The 20,549-nt window shown below is 32.6% G+C and overlaps 1 protein-coding gene across 1 annotated transcript; it reads left to right on the top strand.

Moving 5' to 3' along the window:
• The first annotated feature begins 5,021 nt into the window (after nt 1-5,021).
• Nucleotides 5,022-19,583, top strand: LOC127729516 (uncharacterized). Its single transcript, XM_052237350.1, has 6 exons — nt 5,022-5,116; nt 6,070-6,119; nt 12,485-12,593; nt 13,233-13,369; nt 13,992-14,060; nt 17,594-19,583. The coding sequence occupies exons 1-6, from the start codon at nt 5,028-5,030 to the stop codon at nt 18,250-18,252; spliced, it is 1,113 nt and encodes a 370-aa protein (XP_052093310.1). The 5' UTR covers nt 5,022-5,027; the 3' UTR covers nt 18,253-19,583.
• The last annotated feature ends 966 nt before the right edge of the window (nt 19,584-20,549 follow it).

The raw sequence follows: 20,549 nt of genomic DNA, 5'->3' as shown, positions 1-20,549 counted from the left end.
ATTGTACGCTTTAAAAATGGGTTAACACTCATCAAAGATGCCATACTTATAATTTGGTAAGCCAGATGCGTGCTTCGTCAACAAAAGACTCTTCAGTGGGGCTCAAATCAAAACAGTTGGAAGGCCAAATGAAATACTGAGTTGAAGAGCACCAAAAACCAATAATTCTGAAAAGTTGTGCCAAATACGACTAAAGCAATCTATGCCTGGGGGTAGAACAATCTTTAGTGTTTCAAATAATTCCACATTTCGTAAACAGTAAATTTACAGAAAATGAACATATTAATGATATTTCATGTCAACACAAAAGTGCTGACTACAAGGCAGGTGATACCATCAGGGACAAAATGTCAATCGGCAGTGGCATCAACCCAGTGGTTTAAAAAACCCATCAAAGACACCAAGCCTAAAATTTCGTCAACATGAGAATATTCGTAGATTTTCAAGTTTGTTTTCAGATTTAATCATATAGTTCCAAGCAATCCATGTCAGCTGTTTGTGGTAAATGGTTAGTAAGTGGATTAGAATCACCACTCTTCGTTCTTTAAGAAAAGTGGCTTACTTAAGGATGTTCGCTACTTTTGTGAGATATTCGGAATCCTCAAGTTTTATCCATGTAGTACCAATAAAAATTTTGCGCGCTAACCCCTACTTTTCTTTTCATAATTTTATTGCATATTGTTCAAAAATCAATATTTTAAAATCTTATAAAATCCTTGTTATTTTTTCATAGTTTTTGAAAGAAAAAAGATGCCAATGTTAAATGTATGAAAAGTCTAGAGAGAATAATTTCCCGCCAAATTTTCAATTGACTATATCTCAAAAACAAGGACACGGACCTGTAATTTTTATCTACTTTTCAAGTTCCATTATTTATATACTATTAATTTATAACAGTCTTTTAAAAAGCTTGTTATTTTGAAAAACAGAGCGAATATCCTTAATCTTCTGGGTTGGTTCGTTTAGGAAAATTGACCACCTTTCCTGTCTTATTTGGATTAATATCAATACCATCAACGAAAACAGCATGATCTATCTCAATACCATCAACGGAAACAGCATGATCTATCTCAATACCAACGGACACAGCTTGGCCGAAGAATTTGATTTTCATCTTGAAACAAAGAACATTTGTCTTGTTCAACCTTTACGTTGTGTTGACAGAACCTGTTGAAGACAATGCGAATATTTTCTAGTTGTCTTTAAAATGTCTTGCCACAGATGATGATATCATAGATAAAGATGTAAACTATCTCTAGAATAAAATCTGACAAGCACTCTTTCATCATCCTTTATTAAGAAGCAGGATAATTGGTCAACCCAAATGGTATCCGCTTATCCCAGTGGACTTTCTGTCCCTGTCTTTATGCTTTTGGGGCTTCGGTGGCGAAGTGATTTAAGTAGTTCATCTACGATGATTACTAGCCTGTCAACTCTGAAGTTGTAAGTTCGAACCACGCTCTTGGCAAGGTGTGTTCGATTTCGACCTTAATTGACAAGATTTGCCGGTTTTCCAACCAGTGGTTCTCTTATTGAACTCAGACTTCCTCCCCCAATAAAACTGGCCAGCATGAAATGGCTAAGGTTGATAAAAGTGGCGTTTACCAACAATAAAAACACACAAATCTGTATTCCTCTAGGGTATATAACTGATGATATCCATTTTTCATATCGACGGTGGTAAAAAATGATCTTCAAACCGTGGCAAAGAAAAGCTGTTTTATATCGTTAACATATATTCTCTTGTCGATATACCGCACTAGTCTGAGCTTCCATTCTTCGTACGAGTGAGGATTACGTGAGATGTGTATATACTGTGTGATGATCTGTTAGTACCATTTGCCAATATATATATATCGAAGATGTGTCTTCACTTCATCATAAATATCATGAGTTTAAATGGTACGTTATCGCTTAGAATGATGCGGCGATTGATTGCTCTGTTACCAACATTCATAATTCTTATCAAATATATCTTCGAATGACCTGAAGAGATCAATCGGTCTTTGTAGTTGACCTTCTGTTAAGTCACTATCGGTTATTTCTACTTGAACAGTTATGAATATCGGGTGTTAATGTGTCTTTTGGTTGTTGGTCTATGTGTAATGGGTTAAATATAAAACAGCATTTGGATGGATTGTAATTTTCCACGTGATAACATTGACAATCTGATAATGACTATTTTTTCCATCTTCCTTGTATGCCGTTTCCCTTAATCTCTGTTTTATATCAAATTCTTTTAAGTCTGGTTGCAGTTGAGATGAATGTTATGTAGCTGCAGTTGTACGATATGTTATCTCCTTGTCAGTATATCCTTCCGTCATTATGGCGGAGTTCGGCTTGGTGGTAACTGTTTTTTTCCACTGCATTTCTCACTAAAGCTATGCCGTTTTTTTGTGCTATGTTCATGTCGCTGAGTGTTATGGGACTGAGAGTAAATTACCATGTTGTATAGGTTGCATAACAGTAGAAATCTTGTTTCATTACCTTTTTACCTAATGCTCTATCATGTCTATCAGTGATGATTCTACTTCAAGATAGGTGCAGTTGGGGTGTAAATTAAATGGAAGAACATGGCGTGTGTTGCAATTTGTTGTCGATGTAACCTGTAATCTGCCTCGTTGTATTTGACGATCGTTGTATTTGTCGGTGGACGTCCAAACTGCATACACTGATCATGTTGGAAGCGCTTCCGAAGAGACCGAGATTATTTCATCAGGAGAAAACACTGATATGGATGATAATATACCTCAGGATTGATTTTGATAATTGAAATGTGGTAGTAAAAATTTGTACATATTTTGATGAATGCACCATAATGGCATCAACCTGATGTGATATGAATTTGATTCGTATTCACAGCTTTTATTTACTAACACTGGGTCGATACCGCTGTTGCTTTTAGTCTGCGATGAGTAGTTATTTGTGCTTTGGAACTTTGTGCATTTTTATGCTTTCGCAAGTGCTTTTGTCTCGTCAGCTTCTTCGTTTTGTTTTCATTTTAAAAGCATTACTGTTCATAGTTGGTATTATCACATAACTGACGTATGACGCATCGAAAAATGCAGTAAGAACGGTTTTTTTTAGGTTTAAGTCATTTTCATAATATGTACAGAATTGGAGACCACTTTTTCAAAACTTGATGAAAACGTGTATTATTTTGGTATTATTGAAGTGCTCTTGAAGTGAAGCATTTTCTCAAGTGTTAAGAAGTTTTTAGTGTTTATGAGATCACGTCTATAAAATGATGTATTTTGTATGTACAGGACGGAATACCGAATGCATAACCCTGAGCCATTTTCTTCTTTGTGTATTGCCCCGAAGCAAGACTAATGAATCGTCAAATATTAGTATGAACTAAAAAATTGACGAGACTTAAAAATAACAACATCGTTTATCATTTGTTACAACTGAATAAACTAAAAGCGCTTTAATGATAACTGCGATTAAGCTTTCATTAAGTACATTACATATAATTGTAGAATCTGCACCACCGCGTCATATAATAACCAAGACGATGCAAACATGTTGACTATCTAACAAATAAATAAGCTTTAATAACTATCAACGATAATTGGACTTTTTCATGATGCGGATCCAGCATTTTGAAAAGGACATGTAGCTCCATAAAGGGGGACGGACAACCTGCCCCTCCTTAATCCGCCTCTGTTTTCATATGAGCATATTTTCACAAATATGCTTAGCACTTATCGTGTGAGTCAAGCCATGTTCAACTGAATGTTACAGTTAGTTTTTGTGTTGAGCTTCTTCACAACTGTTTCAAGGGAATAATGACTTGAGCGCCCATTCCCTTGTTTAACCATGCCATATGATGTATTTGCTTGTTTATTCAAGGGCCTTTATAGCTTACAATACCGAATAGATTTTGCTAATTTTAAAGGACCTATGGTGACCTGTAGTTGTAGTATTCAATTCTTATCCTTTGGTCTTTAATGGCTAGTTGATTTGCAAGATACCACATCTCCTTACGCGTTTAAATAATTAACTATACATGTATCAACGTTTTATGTACAGTTACGCAGCCCACTTGCCCGTTAAAACATGATATAAGGTAAATTCGTCTTTCATACACTATGTTATAGTGAATTTCTTTCATTAACTTTCATAAAGAAGCAAATCAATAGTCCAAATTCACTCAGCACAAAACATTTGTATATATATATTTGCTTCTTTTTGGGCGATAAAGTCAAAACTATCTTACAACATCATGACCGATACTTTAGACTCCTATATATATATTTTTCATTTTAATTCGGTATATTTTGCATCCTCTATTGCACTTAAAAATTATAATTTTGTTTAATTTGCCATTGCTACATGTATGAATGTGTACACACAATAGGATTTACCTGATGTGCTATTTGATTGATTATTGACTGCTAATCGTCTATACTGTTATCTATTTCAGGTATTTCAAGGGCGAAAAACAAATAAATTATTTTCGTGTGTTCTGCGAGAAAAATCGGTCGACTAGGGTAAAGGCGCCACTCTGAAGTAATATATATGTGTGTATTTTGCTATACGGGCTACGACTTTAATTATTGTGTTTAGATCCTACGAACTTAGCTATTTAAATTAGAAATTTAGCCAATTTCAAATAAGGCACTGATATTGTATTTGCTTCCGGCACAGACACAACAAGTAATGACAATTCCACGAATGTCAAATAAGGTTTGAGTTCCTTATCAGTTTGGCAAAGAGGTGTTACTTTTACATGTTTAACATTCTAAAATCGCATTGCAGTAAGTTGTCTTTTTTTGCTTAAAAAAACTTATAAAAGAACAGACTTAAACTGCTAGATGTTGACTTACACCGAAATAATCAATAACGATATTTTTTTCGGAAATTCCACTAAAATCAAAATATATAACGAGTTTTACAAACAATACACTTACTTTGATAGATATCCGGTTGATTATACAATATTGATATTAATTTCCCTTTTCCTGGCGCTTGAGTGGTTAGCTTAGCACGCAATTAACAAAATTTAACTATCCAACATTAAAATGATATTTAAACTAATGTCTCTATGCTTATTGCCTTTTTGTAATTGTTTAGAAGAAATTCCGCATGCTTGTTTGAATAGAACTTCGGGGTAAGTTGCATGCATATAAGTTTTTGGCCTTTTACTTTTACAATCATGAAGTCTTGATAGTACACAATGTTCTATAACAGTTACTTTACAGTACATTGGCCTTATACTTAATTTGGACACGCCTAGATAAATATAAAGCCCAATGTATTGAGTGTAACAATTATGTTACTTGATTTAAAACCGTATTTGTAAACTTTTTTATAAGACCGTTATTTGAATGTACCTTGTTAGTTTGTGATAATATGGGTGTAGGTTATTGAGGCTACCAGAATTACAACCGTTATCCAATTTTTACTCGTTTTAAATGACATTTGGTAGGACAACTAAGATGAACGCATTAAATCAAGAAATCCTATTATAATCAGCATAATTATTCACCGCATAATCTTACAATTATTTGATTCAATGGCCAACTATAATTGTGTATTCATTTTTGAAGTGTTACCAAACCTGATAGAAAAAATAAAAAGTAAGGTTTTATAAAGTTTTGATATGGAGAAAGCTCAAGGATTGACCAGGGTGTAGAAAAATGGTCACGTGGACATTTCCCGTAAAATTCATGCTAAAGAAGGGCGTCTGTTTAGTTGTACGGTGTTTGTAACTAGACAGCCAAGTGCGTGCGAAATGGGGACGTTGAATCCGATGCCTCATGAAGAGAGAGTGCCACGTGAATAATCCCTTGAAACAACGTTTGAAAGACTCCAAGTGTGACCTGTTTCAAACAAATATGTTCCTATTCATTACACCTTTTATCCCAGTGGTATTTTAAACTCACACTTCATACCGGTTGACCCACTTTGCTTAATCTACCTGTTTGGGTTAATTTGCTCTCGTCTTGTATATGCATTGAATTTGACATTCGACGTTTGAGCAGAACTCATTCAATCTATCTAATAACTAGGTGTACTAACATTTATACATATACAGAACCATATATTTTCTTCGTTTTGTAGAAACTATTATTGTTGTTCTGATTTTGAAGAAAAAGATGGGAAATGTGTTGGTAAGTAAGCATTAAATTTCAAATAATTATATACTCAAGCCAGAAAACATTAAGATATATTTAGTTAGCAATCAGTTTGGAGCGTTTTTCTTATTGTTGTCTAGCTTGGCACTCATGTCTTATTACTTAATTTTGCTCTTCTAGTCTTTATTAAACTATCTATTAATTTTTTCATTATATTATTAACTATTGCATCTTCATTTGACATCAACCATATAAATTTTTATCGGTCATTTAAAAATTCAAAATTAGTAAATTTGGAAGATAAATCTAAAATGAAACTGGACCTTTCATTTCTAAGTGATGAACTTTGAAGAAGAAAATGAATTTCATCCTCCACAATGTCATTATTACATAATTTACAAAATCTTTTGTCGTGGGCACTGATTCTAAATTTGGTTTACTCAATTATTGTTTTACAATTTTTAACAGAAATATTTTTCAAGGCCAATATTATTTTTAAATAGTCTATAAGTTCGAAATTTATATACTTGCACCATGCCAAGTTTGTCATCATTTAATTGATTGAACCAAATTTCATTGTATTTAATTCTGAGTCTTTTAATGATAATTGGTTTTATATTAGATTTGTGATTTAACAAATATTCTGGAGTTAAATTGAGATATTCAAATAATGAATAAATGCTACCCAACCAATTGTCCTAATATTTTTTAGATAAATTTTAGACTCTTTAAATGCTTCTTTAATGAGGGAGTTATTTTTTTCTGACAGTCTGAACCACATGTAGACGTCTTAAGAATAACCTCAAGAGATAGGGGGTATCGCCCCAACTCTCCCATCACTGCTCCCTTGAGGATTATGGCAAGTTAATTGTCCATTGAAATCCCCTCTGGTTGTGCCATTAAGGATTCGGAGACCCGTTTAATTATTTCCCACAGCTAGATATGTGCATGTCTTTACTATAACGGATGGATATATTATAATCTGGGTTGTAATTATCATATAAAGGCAGAAGATTATCTTTGGACTCATTATCTATACAATCAAGTTCACCAGTTACGGTTCTGGCATTTAAGTCTCCTGCTAATACAATTTTCCCTAATGCTGAGTACTTTGCAGTATCTTTTTCTATAAGGTCAAATATGTCATCATTTAAAGAATGAGTGTAAGGTGATTTTTCAGGGGGTCATAAATGAAACACAAATATATACCTTCTGTGAGATTGAAAAAGGAGCAACTCAACTTTAACCATATGTAGTCATTATTTGAATGCTCGAGAAATTTTACCCCTGATTTGATCTCGTTTTTAACTAAAATGGATAAACCTCCCGATCTTTTGTTAGTGAGCTTTGAATTTGGTCGTATTAAATTAACAGATTTAAATCCTGGTAACGATAGTGAATCCTCAAAGGAGAAGTGTGTTTCCTGCACAAATAACATCTTTTTCACTCAATTCTTTGATGAAACTAGGATCACTGTATTTGTTGTATCCCTTATGTTTAAAACCATTAATATTCCAACAAGCTAAGTGTAAACTTCTTTTGTATAAAATAATGCGATCGATATAAATACTTAATTGAAAGGTTAACCGTACCCTGTTCATATTTATAAAAATAAAAATGAACAAAAAGTAATGTAATTTTAACTTGCAACATGTACTCTAACATATAAAGTTGGATCACATACAATGGGAGATAACTCAAAGTTTCTGTAGCTGAACATTTAAAATACCGTATCCAACATATAAATGTGGATCTTTTATTTATATATCTGCTATAATAATGTGTTGAAGGAGATTACAAAGTTGAGGTTACAAAAAAAGAACATGATTTTAATTATCTTTTAGTTATCAATTTGTTAAGATATCCGTTAGTGTTCCTGTTGGGATACTGTCCCTGTTGCACCACATGTAGTACAGAAAGTTTAGATTCTAAAACCATGATAATATGTACATGGTAAATGTTGAGTATTGAACTAATTATGTGTACATGTGCATACATGTAAAATAATTGTAAGACCTGATGTTAACGACATACCTGTAAAAATGTAATTTGCTAACAGAATGAATGTCTGAATAGTATTATTTTTCTTTGTAAAGTTCTTCAGATGAATTTTCTTTTAAAAATAAGCTGGGCAATTGACATGCCTTTTTTCTATTTTTTTACATACTACATGTTTGTAAAGTAACAAATGTTTGTACAACTTTTTTGTGTTTGTGAGTTCAAATAAAAAAAAAATGCATATTTATATAATACATATATCTTACTTAGGACTGATATGGGGATTGAAAATAGGGGAACATATAGCCAGGTTGATAGCCATAAGGGCCAAGGGTACCAAAGTGGAATTTATCAGCATTTTCAATGTGCCTGGCATTGTTCTGATAGTGACGCCGGTTATCTCTATGTGCGGGTCTATAACCAGTTTTAGTATGCACCTGATTAACCTTGCTCGTTACCTGCCTAATGTCTAATTTAAAACATTTGCCAACTGAAGACTTGATGTTGGCAGCAGAAATTTTTAACCTTTCATTTGACAAATGGATTCCTTCTGATGAGAATAATTTTCTGACTGGGTCGCCCCGAATACAAAAACCTTGATTCTCACAAAGTGCTACATAAATACAGTTCATAAAGAATATTGTATAAGTATTCTGTATGTTAGTTCATCTGGCCCAAAGTGCCAAGTGAGCTTTTCTCATCACTTGGCGTCCATCGTCCGTCTTCCGTTGTCCGTCGTCCGTCGTTGTCTGTTAACTTTAACAAAAATCTTATCCTCTAAAACTACTGGGCCAAATTTAACCAAACTTGGCCATAATCATCATTGGGGTATTTAGTTTTATTATTTTGAAAACCGTTATAAATAGAGAAAATCCGACGGAACAAAAATGTTTACAATATTGAGCTCTGCTGATTGTTAATATACGTCAAAACTGTCAGACGACTTCTTATAGGAGTTATTGCCCATTAATGTCAAATTTTACCATTTCTTTTTCTTTTTTGCCTACTATCTTGAAAACTATAAAAGATAGAGAGAAACTTTAAAATGCAAACATGATCAGCAAGATAAGCTCTACAAATAAGTTCAATAGTCGAAATTGTCAGTCGACTTCTTATTAGTGTTATTGCCAATTGATGACGATTTTTACCAATTTTGCCTTATATCTACAAAAAATTATAATAGATAGATAGCAAACATGATCAGCAAGACAAGATCTACAAGTAAAACAATATGGCGGAAATCGTCCGACGACTCCTTATTGGATTTATTGCCCTTTAATGACGATTTTAACCATTTGTTTTGCCTTATATGATAAAAATTATAATAGATAAATAGACACTTTAAAATCACAAAAATTATCAGCTAACAAGTCAAATTTTGCCGATATAGTTAGTAGACTGTCACTCTTTATAGGAGTGGTTGCCCTTAAATGAGGATTTTGTTTACCCTCTTGTGTTTTGAGCAACTAAAGAAGATAGAGGGAAACTAAACAAACTAAATGATCAGCAATTCAAGATCAACATAACAGAGATTTTTGTCATGAATTCTATTCTCGTCTATAATGTTGGAGAGTGTCCTTTGTTAAATATGCACATAGACCAAGGTGAGCGACACAGGCTCTTTAGAGCCTCTAGTTGGATATTAAGAATGGGAGTGAAATAATAATTTTGGTGTTTGCGTGTTTGTCTTTAATGTCATTAACTAAATCCTTGCATAAGTTGACGCATGATTCTGGGTCTAATTTCCTTAGGTCCTTGGTGAAAGTGTGAATAAAGACACTATCAAATTGTTGTTCAAATTCATATAACTTATCCTTTGTTTCTTCACAGCAATTTACAATTAACTTACGGACTTCACATCCATTAAATAGAAAGTTTGTTCTTAAGTTTCTGATGTGCGAGTTTCCTACTACAGCTACTTGTTTTAGCGATTTGGTAACACTGGTACGTTTAATATTGTCTGAGTTTATAGGTATATTTTCTTCATCCAATAATAGAGGTTGAAATCTGTTATGTGTATTAATTGGATATGTGTTCTCCTGCGTATGTTGTCTGATGTTAGTATCTAATCGGCTTGATGTTTGTCTAGGGCTTCTCGAGGTATCCTTATGTGACATGTGATTGTTATTTTTATCGTCCCTTTTCGTCTCGTTTGATTTTGCATATATAAGCATAGCTTCACATGTGTTTTTCAATGTATGTGTCATTTCCGTAGAGTTGTCGCTGATATTGTCTGGGCATCAGACTCTTCTGTGTCTGGGTTATGTTGTAAATTTTCTGTGTCAACAAGCACACATTTTCCTCATTTTCTTATTTTGCTTTGAGAGTGCATTCTCCTTGCTGATATTTAGAATTTTTTGGTCTATATTCTGTGTTGGTTATTTACTAAGTTTTCAATTTCAATATAAAAAAATATGGTCTATCAGATTCACATTTACTGTCAATTTTATTTAGTTTCTTTGATAGCTCATATCCTAGAATAACATCATTTTCATAGGAAACAATAAACAATGCATGCACTGGTAATAAAGTATCAGCATTTTGTTTGTATTATAGAATTACATGCCATCTTATTAACCATCGAGATAACATTGATTTCGAAGAATTCCGATGGTCTTGTGACCCGATATAAAGATAAATATGAAATAGAACACGTGTGATAGAATAATGACGATTTTCTAGGTCTGTTTGATTCCATGTTATAGGTTAAAAACTATGTAAACCATCGTTTTACCTGTATAAGAATGACTTTATTGTGGTAAAAAACAGTCAAGGAAATTGTTCTTTCAAATGATTCCCTTGTTTCACTTTTTAATTTTGACATTCTTTTCATTTAATAGCTGATCATGATGAGCACATTGGCAACATATTTCCAATAAGGGTTCAAATTAAAGGTTGCATGCATAGGTAACCAGATAAGATATGGATTGAATTATTGTCTAGCAAGACACTTATATATATCAGCGATGTTTTTTTTTTAATTTCTTTTACAATATTACCCTGACTGGCTTCTGAAGAGAATTACTATATAATCTATATTTGAACTTATGTTTGAAACAAAAACAATCGTTCTTTTAGTTTTGTCTAAATCGTAGCTTATGCTCCTTTACAAGTATCTTGTCTTAAGGAGGGATAAATCTTACTTTGTAAAAGTCAATCTGATTCAAACAAAAAATTCTCTGAAACTGACATAATCAAGATGCTTGATTTCTTGTTTGACAACATATGTGTCACGTTTGGAGGACGTGTTTTTCAACAAACAATATGTATTCCCATGGGAACCAACTGTGCTCCTCTTCTTGTTCCTTTATTCATATGAGGCTGACTTCATACAGGAACCTCTTTGGAAGAAAGAAAAAAAGTTCCTTTAATTTTACTTTCCGCTATATAGATGATGTTCTCTCACTAAATAATTCAAAATTTGGTGACTATGTTGAACGCATCTATCCCATCGAACTTGAGATAACGGATACATTAGATACAGTTACGTCTGCTTCATGTCTTGAATTATATCTAGAAATTGACAACGAGGGTCGGTTGAAAACCAAACTCTACGAAAAAAGATATGATTTCAGCTTCGAAATTGTGAACTTTCCAGCAGCGCCTGCATACGGAGTATATATCTCCCAGTTGATACGATATTCGAGGGCTTGTATTTCCTATCATGATCTCCTTTATAGAGGATTGCTGCTCATAAGAAAGCTATTAAACCAAGAGTTCCAAGTGGTGAAGTTGAGTTGACCATTATGGAATATCTGTTTCACAGATGACAACGGATACGTTCCAATTGTCGTAACTACAATCCCGTCCCCTTTTCCCCGAATGTGACCTACCGAGTTATACTTATCATCGGGTTTGTACTAACATAAGCAACATGACGGGTGTCACATGTTGACCAGGATCTGCTTACCCTTTCGAAGCACCTGAGATCACCCCCAGTTTTTTGTGGGGTTCGTGTTGTTCAGTCTTTAGTTTTCTATGTTGTGCACTGTGTACTGTTATTTGTCTGTTTGTCTTTTTCTTTTTTAGCCATGGCGTTGTTAGTGTATTTTCGACTTATGAGTTTAAATGCCCCTTTGGTATCTTTCGTCTCTCTTTTACGAAGCTTTTATTAACATTATCTTCCGATAGCATAGTGACTTTGGTTAAGAATGTCCTTTTAATTTCATTTTTATTATTGCCCAAAACCTTTTAAAGATCTTATCAAAATTGTATTTTCTGTATGTCCTATTAAAGTATTTATAGTTCAGTAAAGATGAAGGCGGTAATAGATTCAAGGAAAATTGTTCCTTCTTTTTGCTCAGAATAAAATCATAAAATAACTCACGCCTAAATGTTTTTTTTTTAATCAATGTCTTCAACATATTCTGTCTTTTCACCTATTTTCTTTTTTAATAATTTAGCATGTGAAACTGGATTTACCTCAGATAACGGTGAACCTTGTATACAATGCAGTGGGATATTCTTTGGCGATCGATGTATCTACGAATGCAATTGTCAGCACAATCAAAAGTAATTTTGTTTATTGTTGCATTATTTTATTATAATTTAAAAATGTATATTAAATAGCAGATTAACAATAGATTAAATGCGATAATGGATATTTCCAGATATCCTATTATTTATTATGCGATTCAAATCAATATCTGAAAAAAACAAAACATAATTATTTATTCTGAAAACAACTCTTAGCTCTATGATTATTTAGAATATTTCGTGTTTTCATTTTTATAAATTTCCTGTTACAAAACTTTGAATTTTTCGAAAAACTAAGGATTTTCTTATCCCAGGAATAGATTACCTTAGCCGTATTTGGCACAACTTTTTGGAATTTTGGGTCTTCAATGCTCTTCAACTTTGTACTTGTTTGGCTTTATAACTATTTTGATCTGAGCGTCACTGATGAGTCTTATGTAGACGAAACGCACGTCTGGCGTATTAAATCATAATCCTGGTACCTTTGATAACTAATAAGAGTGTGAGTGTGTGACGGATTTCCGCCTGTTATTGCTTTTCACTTTACCAAAGTCAAAACTATGATCTTCAATTGCCAATTGTTCATTTTTTTAAAAGCACTGACGATCTGGTTTCCTACTGTTGAACGTGTATGTTTTACATAATTAAAATCACTTCATTCAATTTTGTTATTAGATGTCACCATATCCACGGATGCATAATTGAGCACTCCTTGAAACCAACACCAACACCAACAAGTTTGGTCCTTATTACTACTGACATTGATACACATGAAAAAGAGACAACGACAACCAGAGACATAGAATACTCCCGTAAGAATGGCACCTTAGCTATGAAATACCAACAATTTTTAATTTGAAGGGGATTTTGAACTCAACACGGGACTACAATTTGCATCGTTTGTAAATTAAACATGTTATATAAAAAACAAAAGAAACGTAGCAATCGACTGCCTTATATACTTTATGGATTGCCTATATAGAAAAACACCTGAATTTTATGTCATGTGAATTATTGAAGAAAACAACATATTTTACAATTAGATACTTTTCTGTAACTTTTTCAAAAAAAGCAGCGTAGATTGCATTCGGAGAGCTTAAACTTTTTTTTCTGATATGATTTCCAACACGGTTTTAATCATAGAGGGTTGGTAAGATGAAAACTGATACACAAAGTAACACTTTATGCAAAGATACATAGTGAGTTATACATATTATATATTAACCTCCTAAGAAAAACCAACACTAATTTTTACTGTTAGATATATTGAATGAGCGTAATATATGTACATGAAAATAAAGATTTAATACACTCAAACACTGTTCTCTATTTATTTAACAAACAAAAGATATACCACACGCAAATCACAGTAAAATGATGGCCGTTTCTAAATTTCTTTATTTCTTGAAATTTTCTTATAATGTTTTGCTTCAGAAACCTATTTAACTACAACGTCGCCGGTGCAGGAAGTTAGTTGTATGGTTTCTACTGAACAAACGCCAGGTAAAACACAAATGTAAAAGTAGCAATAATACACACATATTAAGTAACAAATTATAGGTACAGTCATTTGGAACTAGACAATTTAAAACTTTTAAGGCATTATCACTGTTAATACTGGTTTTCATTCTTTTTATCTATAATACATATATAAGTTGTTTTGAATTCAATTCAGACAAACAATGAACTTGCAAATGTATATCTTTGTCTCAACAGATTTCGAAATCAAGCATTTGGAACATCAACAGCAACACCTTACGTATTATGTCCGAGTCTATAGACCACGTGTCAGAGTATGTCATAGAAATACAGCTGTCGTTAATAAGTTATGTGTGGTGAAGCCTTTCTTCGTCAACGTTATCCTTATTATAAAAAATTAAAGTCAGAAATTTACATGGAAAGAAAATAACCAACACCAAAGAAATACTTAACAAATCTATAAAAAATTCCCTTAGCTTCTCTGATTTTCAGACTAATATGTATAAGAATTTACAATTTTACAACCGCTTACTATTGACATTTTGGCATACCATATAGAAAAGAAACGTTCTAAGATTCTCAGGACGCGGTAACAAAATACATTGGAGGACAAGATAAAGTCAACACCATGGACAAAATATAATGGACAACGATTTGTAGAAAGTATTTTGAATGCAAAAAGGGGAAAAGATGCAACAATTTTCTGTAAAGCATGCAATACAGAAGTGCCCTATCGCGGATAAATACAATTTGATGAAAATTCAATGTTAATTTTAATATGGGCCTTTGAAATATTCATTGGCGTCATGAAAAGCTTGTTAGAATATTTGTTTTCTTAGTTGTCCTTATAGTGTAAGCATTTAAAATATTGACCAAGTTAAAACTTTAAACTTATTATGCAATAATTGTTATAACTTTCTTGCCGCTTCAAATACCTACACAAAAAAGCCACCATTCATTTTATCCTGAATTTGTTCAATTAAAAGCATTTATAAAAAGATAGAATACATATGTATATATATATATATATATTTTATCTACGCAATAATAGGTTTGAACGTTGTTTTCAATTTAGACTTGTTTATATTTTTTCGTTTGGGCTTGTATTATATTTGCCTTCGGGTTTATATGATTCGTTGATCCTATTTCGACTCTTTCAAATTTCAAGAGTCTATTCTAAATTGAGGTAAATTATATGGCCTTCCAAATACCGTTTCGATTCCTAACATCACTGAAGAGACATTAATTGTCGAAATCCGGATATGGTGTACAAATTTTTGCACCTTATGTTTGCGGTATACCATCTTTTCCGCAAGTTTATTGTTTTCTGTTTGGTAATAAATCAATAATAAGATCCATTTTGTTACATCTGGTGAACCGTTTATATGGCAATCGCCAATGGCAGTCAGCAGGATTTAAGAACATCAGTTGTTCGACCCTAAACGGATCACAAGATGTAAAAAAAATTATCTATATATGTAACGATTTGTCTATATCCATAGAAATCACGCCAATAACTATATATAGCCTTTTAATGTAGTATACAGCCTTTTTGGTAATTTATTACTATAGAAATAACGTAGGAATGTATCTTTGATGCAATCAGAACATTGAATCGAAAAGGGACAATCACTACCAAAAGAACCAAAAGAAAAAAAAAAAAAAAAACAGGAAAAAAAAACAATAATCCGCAAAAGACTACACGATTATCTAATGTTTGAGCACTGGGACCCCACTAAGATTTAGGGCGAGTTGGTTGCTCCGTAATTGGGATCTGTTCCTGTTTCACAAGTAGTATCTTTCATGTTCCTCATGATAAGTGATAAGTCGCATTCGGTTAAAAATCATTAAAGATTGTCGCTACATCAAATGGAAAATATATGTGGTACAATTTTTAATTGAGAACAATTCTTAAATCATTGAAATAAGTAACGGTTAGTCTATGGAAAGCTATATACTATGAAATTTAAAGTTAGGGGCTTGGCCCGAGCACTTAATTTCACAGTATATACTTTTCCATTGACTATCCAAGTAAAGGCGTGTATGTCGGTGTTAACTACTTTAAAAATAATTTATTTGAGTGAGACCATATCCCTGTTTAAAATGTGTATACGTAGTGAGGATCCAGATAGTTCTATTAAACTGTCATACGCGAGTATTATTATTGTAGAATAAAGGATGATGGTAAAGCTGTGTTTGTTTACGTTTTGAAAATACAAAGTACTTGCTTTTATCTAAATATTAATAACAAGATCTTAAAATGAGGCGATTTTGGCAGTGTTTGCTGTTTTGCACTAAATATAAAAGTTCGAAGCCTAATGCAATCATGCAATGAATAATTCAAAAATAAAGATACTGGGGCCAACAAGTGACCTTTTCATAACTTCTCCTTTTAACTTACATATAGATAAGGACGAATTATAAAAAAAAAAAGAATTGAATATTTTAGCAATTATTGTTTTTTTTACGGACTTCATTGATGTGTTACTTCAGACAATTTCTCACAAATTAATCATTATCAAATCTTTAATTTGTTTGTGAGCGAGTCAGCTGAATTAAGACTTTATTAAATGAAAAGAATAACTGTAACCAACAAAGTTATGACTATTATCAGAAGTAGATTACCATAGCTGTATTTGGCAAAACTTTTTGGACTTTTGAATCCTCAATGCTCTTCAACTTAGTACTTTATTTGACCTTTTTAAGTATTTTGATTCGAACGTCACTGATGAACCTTTCGTAGACGAAACGCGCGTCTGGTGTACAACATTTTAAGCCTGGCATCTATGATGAGTTTATAAGTAACACGATTGTATATGAATTTCCTGAAAATGTAACTTATTTTTTAATTACAGTTCATGTTCTTGGAAGATTGATTGAAAACAAGCTACTTGCATACATTATTACATATCTTGAAAATTATATTTACAAAAGAGAATGTATGATAAGGCCACTCTCTTGGCCCCCCTAATTCAAAAATCAATATTTTTTTCACCAATCTGCCAAATAGCATAGTTCAGATCTTCAAAAGACACCAAACCACCAATCCTTGATATTGATATTTTTTAATTTTGTCTTACATTTTTGGCATAAGTGCTTTATCTACAATTCTTGCACTTTGTTCAAAACTGAAAAAAATGTCAAAATAGCTTGATTTTGAGATCTTGTCTTTAATATTTATGTATGAACCAATGCTTTTAATATTAAAAAAGATACATACACTGCTAAAAGATGTATTTTGCAAAGTTGCAAATATCTGTTAAACATCTTCTTGGGTAAGGTCTTATATATTTTGACCAACCAATACGTGTATAATGGTAATTATGTTTATGACATATGATAATTGAACTACATTTGCCGGGTCCGAATAATAGTCATTTTTAATACAATAGTAGCTTCTTCAAAATTATCCCCCCTCCTCCCAAATTGATACGACACACACGACGATGGACAGGAGTTTGGTCTCATATTTCAAGATAGATTGGTATGCAGCTGTGCCTTTCTTTGTGTACTATACAAAATATTACAAACGCATATATTATTTTGCACTTTTACAGGGTTTCAATTAGAACTTCTTATCTACTCTGCTTCCGTAACCGGTTTTACATTGATACTTATAATCTATGTATGCAAGAAATGTACCTTCAGGAGAAAAACTTCAAGCGTATCTATGTCGTTAAATGACGAAGTAAATCCAAACGATCCTCCAAACGAAAGGCACGAGACATTTGAGTTGAGCGAAGGATTATACCACACTATTAATGAAGATTACATTTTAAATATAAGTATAAACGACAATCCATATTTAGAAGCGGTGGACGGATCATCAGACTCAGACAGTATTAAAAACGACAACGGAGAAAAAGTGAGATACACTCCACCTAACCGCAGACAAATCACAACGACCTCTGACAAACATCCATACGAGAAAAGCCGACCGGTTAGCTTTAAAAGTCATGACCAAATTTCCAGCATCCAAGAAAACGACCAAGACTATCTTACGCCTAAGCCAACAGATAATAGTCCATTGACATTTGAAGCTGAAATATTTGCAATGATTCATGCAGAGACGTCCTCGTCCACAGGATCGGAAAATGATAAAAACGATAAAAACGATGGTATTGATTATTTAAACCCTTACCAACCTTTAGAAAAGTGTAATCAAACTGAAAAAGATAATGGTTATGACATTCCATTGCCCGGTCCAACAAAGTAAACTCTTGGCAATGTCGTTAAACAATTGTCTAAATATGAAAAAAAAAACAATACAGAAACTTTGCGATTGATACTCTTGTTCATATCGTACCAGTAATAATGACACAGGAAGCCAATTACTAGTTTTTTAATTGGATTTTATTTATGTTTATCTTACTTAAACCAGGATATTATCAACTTAAAGATGTATTGTCTCAATATATATACTTAGATCTTTCATGAAACTGAGATCATCTTCGTTTTTCTGGGAAATATGCAGATAAAACGAAATATTCTGCTTTCATGAGAAGGTTACACATGGTATTGTCCTATGTGTCATTTTGAGATATATTGTAGATTGAGATAAATTCTTGAAAAAATTCATAAAATTAAACATAGGATACCATGCTTGTTTTCGAGAAAAATGAGAATCAACATTTTACAATTTCGCGAAATTTTCTTTTACCTTTGAGATTTTCTAAACTCTAACAGGGCCATTATGAAAAAAACAGGGCCATTATGAAAAAACAGTGCCATTATGAAAAAAAAACAGGGCCATTATGAATAATCAGGGTTATTACGGATTTTCTATTGTTATCAATTCAAATACATTTCTGGGGAAAAGAAACATCAAGAAATTGAAAGTTCTCAAGAATCATGACTCAGTATCTTATTTGACCCAGTTGTCAAGTTAATAGTTACATTACACATTTCATGATGGGTATCAATTTATTTGATATTGAGTTTTAAAATCAAGACTGAAATCTTGTATTTTGTATGCAATAGATAGCTTTGAATAGGACACTAATTAAACTATATTTACATTTACATGTTGTTCCATCACATCACTTTTAAAGTTTCTTTTTAATGTTGCATTTGGTATAATTATATATATAGTTTCTCCACAAAAACATTATTTGGCTTGATTAGATCTTACACATTGACGGTTTGGTAAATGAGAAATGTGTGTTTTCAAATTGACCATGTTATTTGTCCTCGGTGAGTTATAATGGCATCGGGGGCTGTAATGTCCCTCGGCGTTGCCTCGTGCCATTACTGGCATCTTCGACCATTATAACAGACCTTGGACATATAACAGGGCCATTATGAAAACACCCATTAATTAATACTATAGTATTTATATTTTACTTGATTTGTCTTTTATCGGGAAAGTGTATATGAAATTATGTTTAAGTGTACTGTATGTGCTATCAACTACTAGCAAATTTTTGTTGGCGTCTTTGTCAGATTTATTTGTATGTTTGTTTGAATTTTAAAGCCAGTTTGTTTGTCTGTCTGTGAAGTATGTTTATACAGTTTTGGCTGCTGGATCCCAATTATAAGGAAACTATATAATAAGTTATGTTTTACTATATAATATGTACTATCAACTACAATTTTAAAGTCAATTGTATTTAAAAAAAGTAAGAAGATGTGATAACATTGCCAATGAGACAACTCTCCACCAGAGACCAAATGATGGAGAAGTTAGCAACGATAGGTCACCGTACGTCCTTCAACACTGAGCATAACCCATCACACAAAGCTATAAAAGGCATCGAAATGACAAATGTAAAGCAATTCAAACGAGAAAACTAGCAGCCTAGTTCATGTTCATGACAATAAACGAAAAACAAATATCATATAGAGCAACAAACGATAACCACGGATGTATGTCTGCGATGTATTTTTACGCAGTTTTGGCTGCCGGTTCTGGATTACTGTCACGATAACAAATTATGTTTGGTTGGGTTGCTCATTGAATTTTGTCAATGTAACGCAACTATAGACAACTGCCATACTATTGGGAGGTTTTTCTAAATATCAAACCAGGTCTAATTATCTATTTTCTGTATTACTGTGCTTATTCAATGGGCTTTGGGGTATCACAATAGCAATGGCTAAAACAGTTTACCAAATTGCAGTAACTGCTTAAATTCTTCTCCCTAAAACTGATCAACAGGTAAATTATTTTAACAAATTACTTATTATAAGTGAAAGGTTCTTAGTATGAAGTAAGTGCAGTGAACTAAAAAATTATACTTACCACCCAGCTCCAGTTAGTTAATGTCTATGCCATGAATTTCCAAGAAAATAATGACTTACTATAATATGAGTCACTGGTTTAAAACTTAGGTCTAACTTTGACATGAAAACTTCTATCCTAAATAAATTTTATAAATAAATAGTTCAAACATTGTTTTGTAGATCAATAATTATAGCTCTGTTTTCTTACAGCAAGTTAGTGCATAATTGAAATTTGGATATTTTTTCTAAAGCAATTCCTAATCTGCTAATATTAAAGGAAAATAATTTACA

This window comes from Mytilus californianus, unplaced genomic scaffold (assembly GCF_021869535.1).
Source record: "Mytilus californianus isolate M0D057914Y unplaced genomic scaffold, xbMytCali1.0.p SCAF_2, whole genome shotgun sequence".
Classification (NCBI taxonomy): domain Eukaryota; kingdom Metazoa; phylum Mollusca; class Bivalvia; order Mytilida; family Mytilidae; genus Mytilus; species Mytilus californianus.
This window is presented reverse-complemented; position numbering and strand designations above follow the sequence as displayed.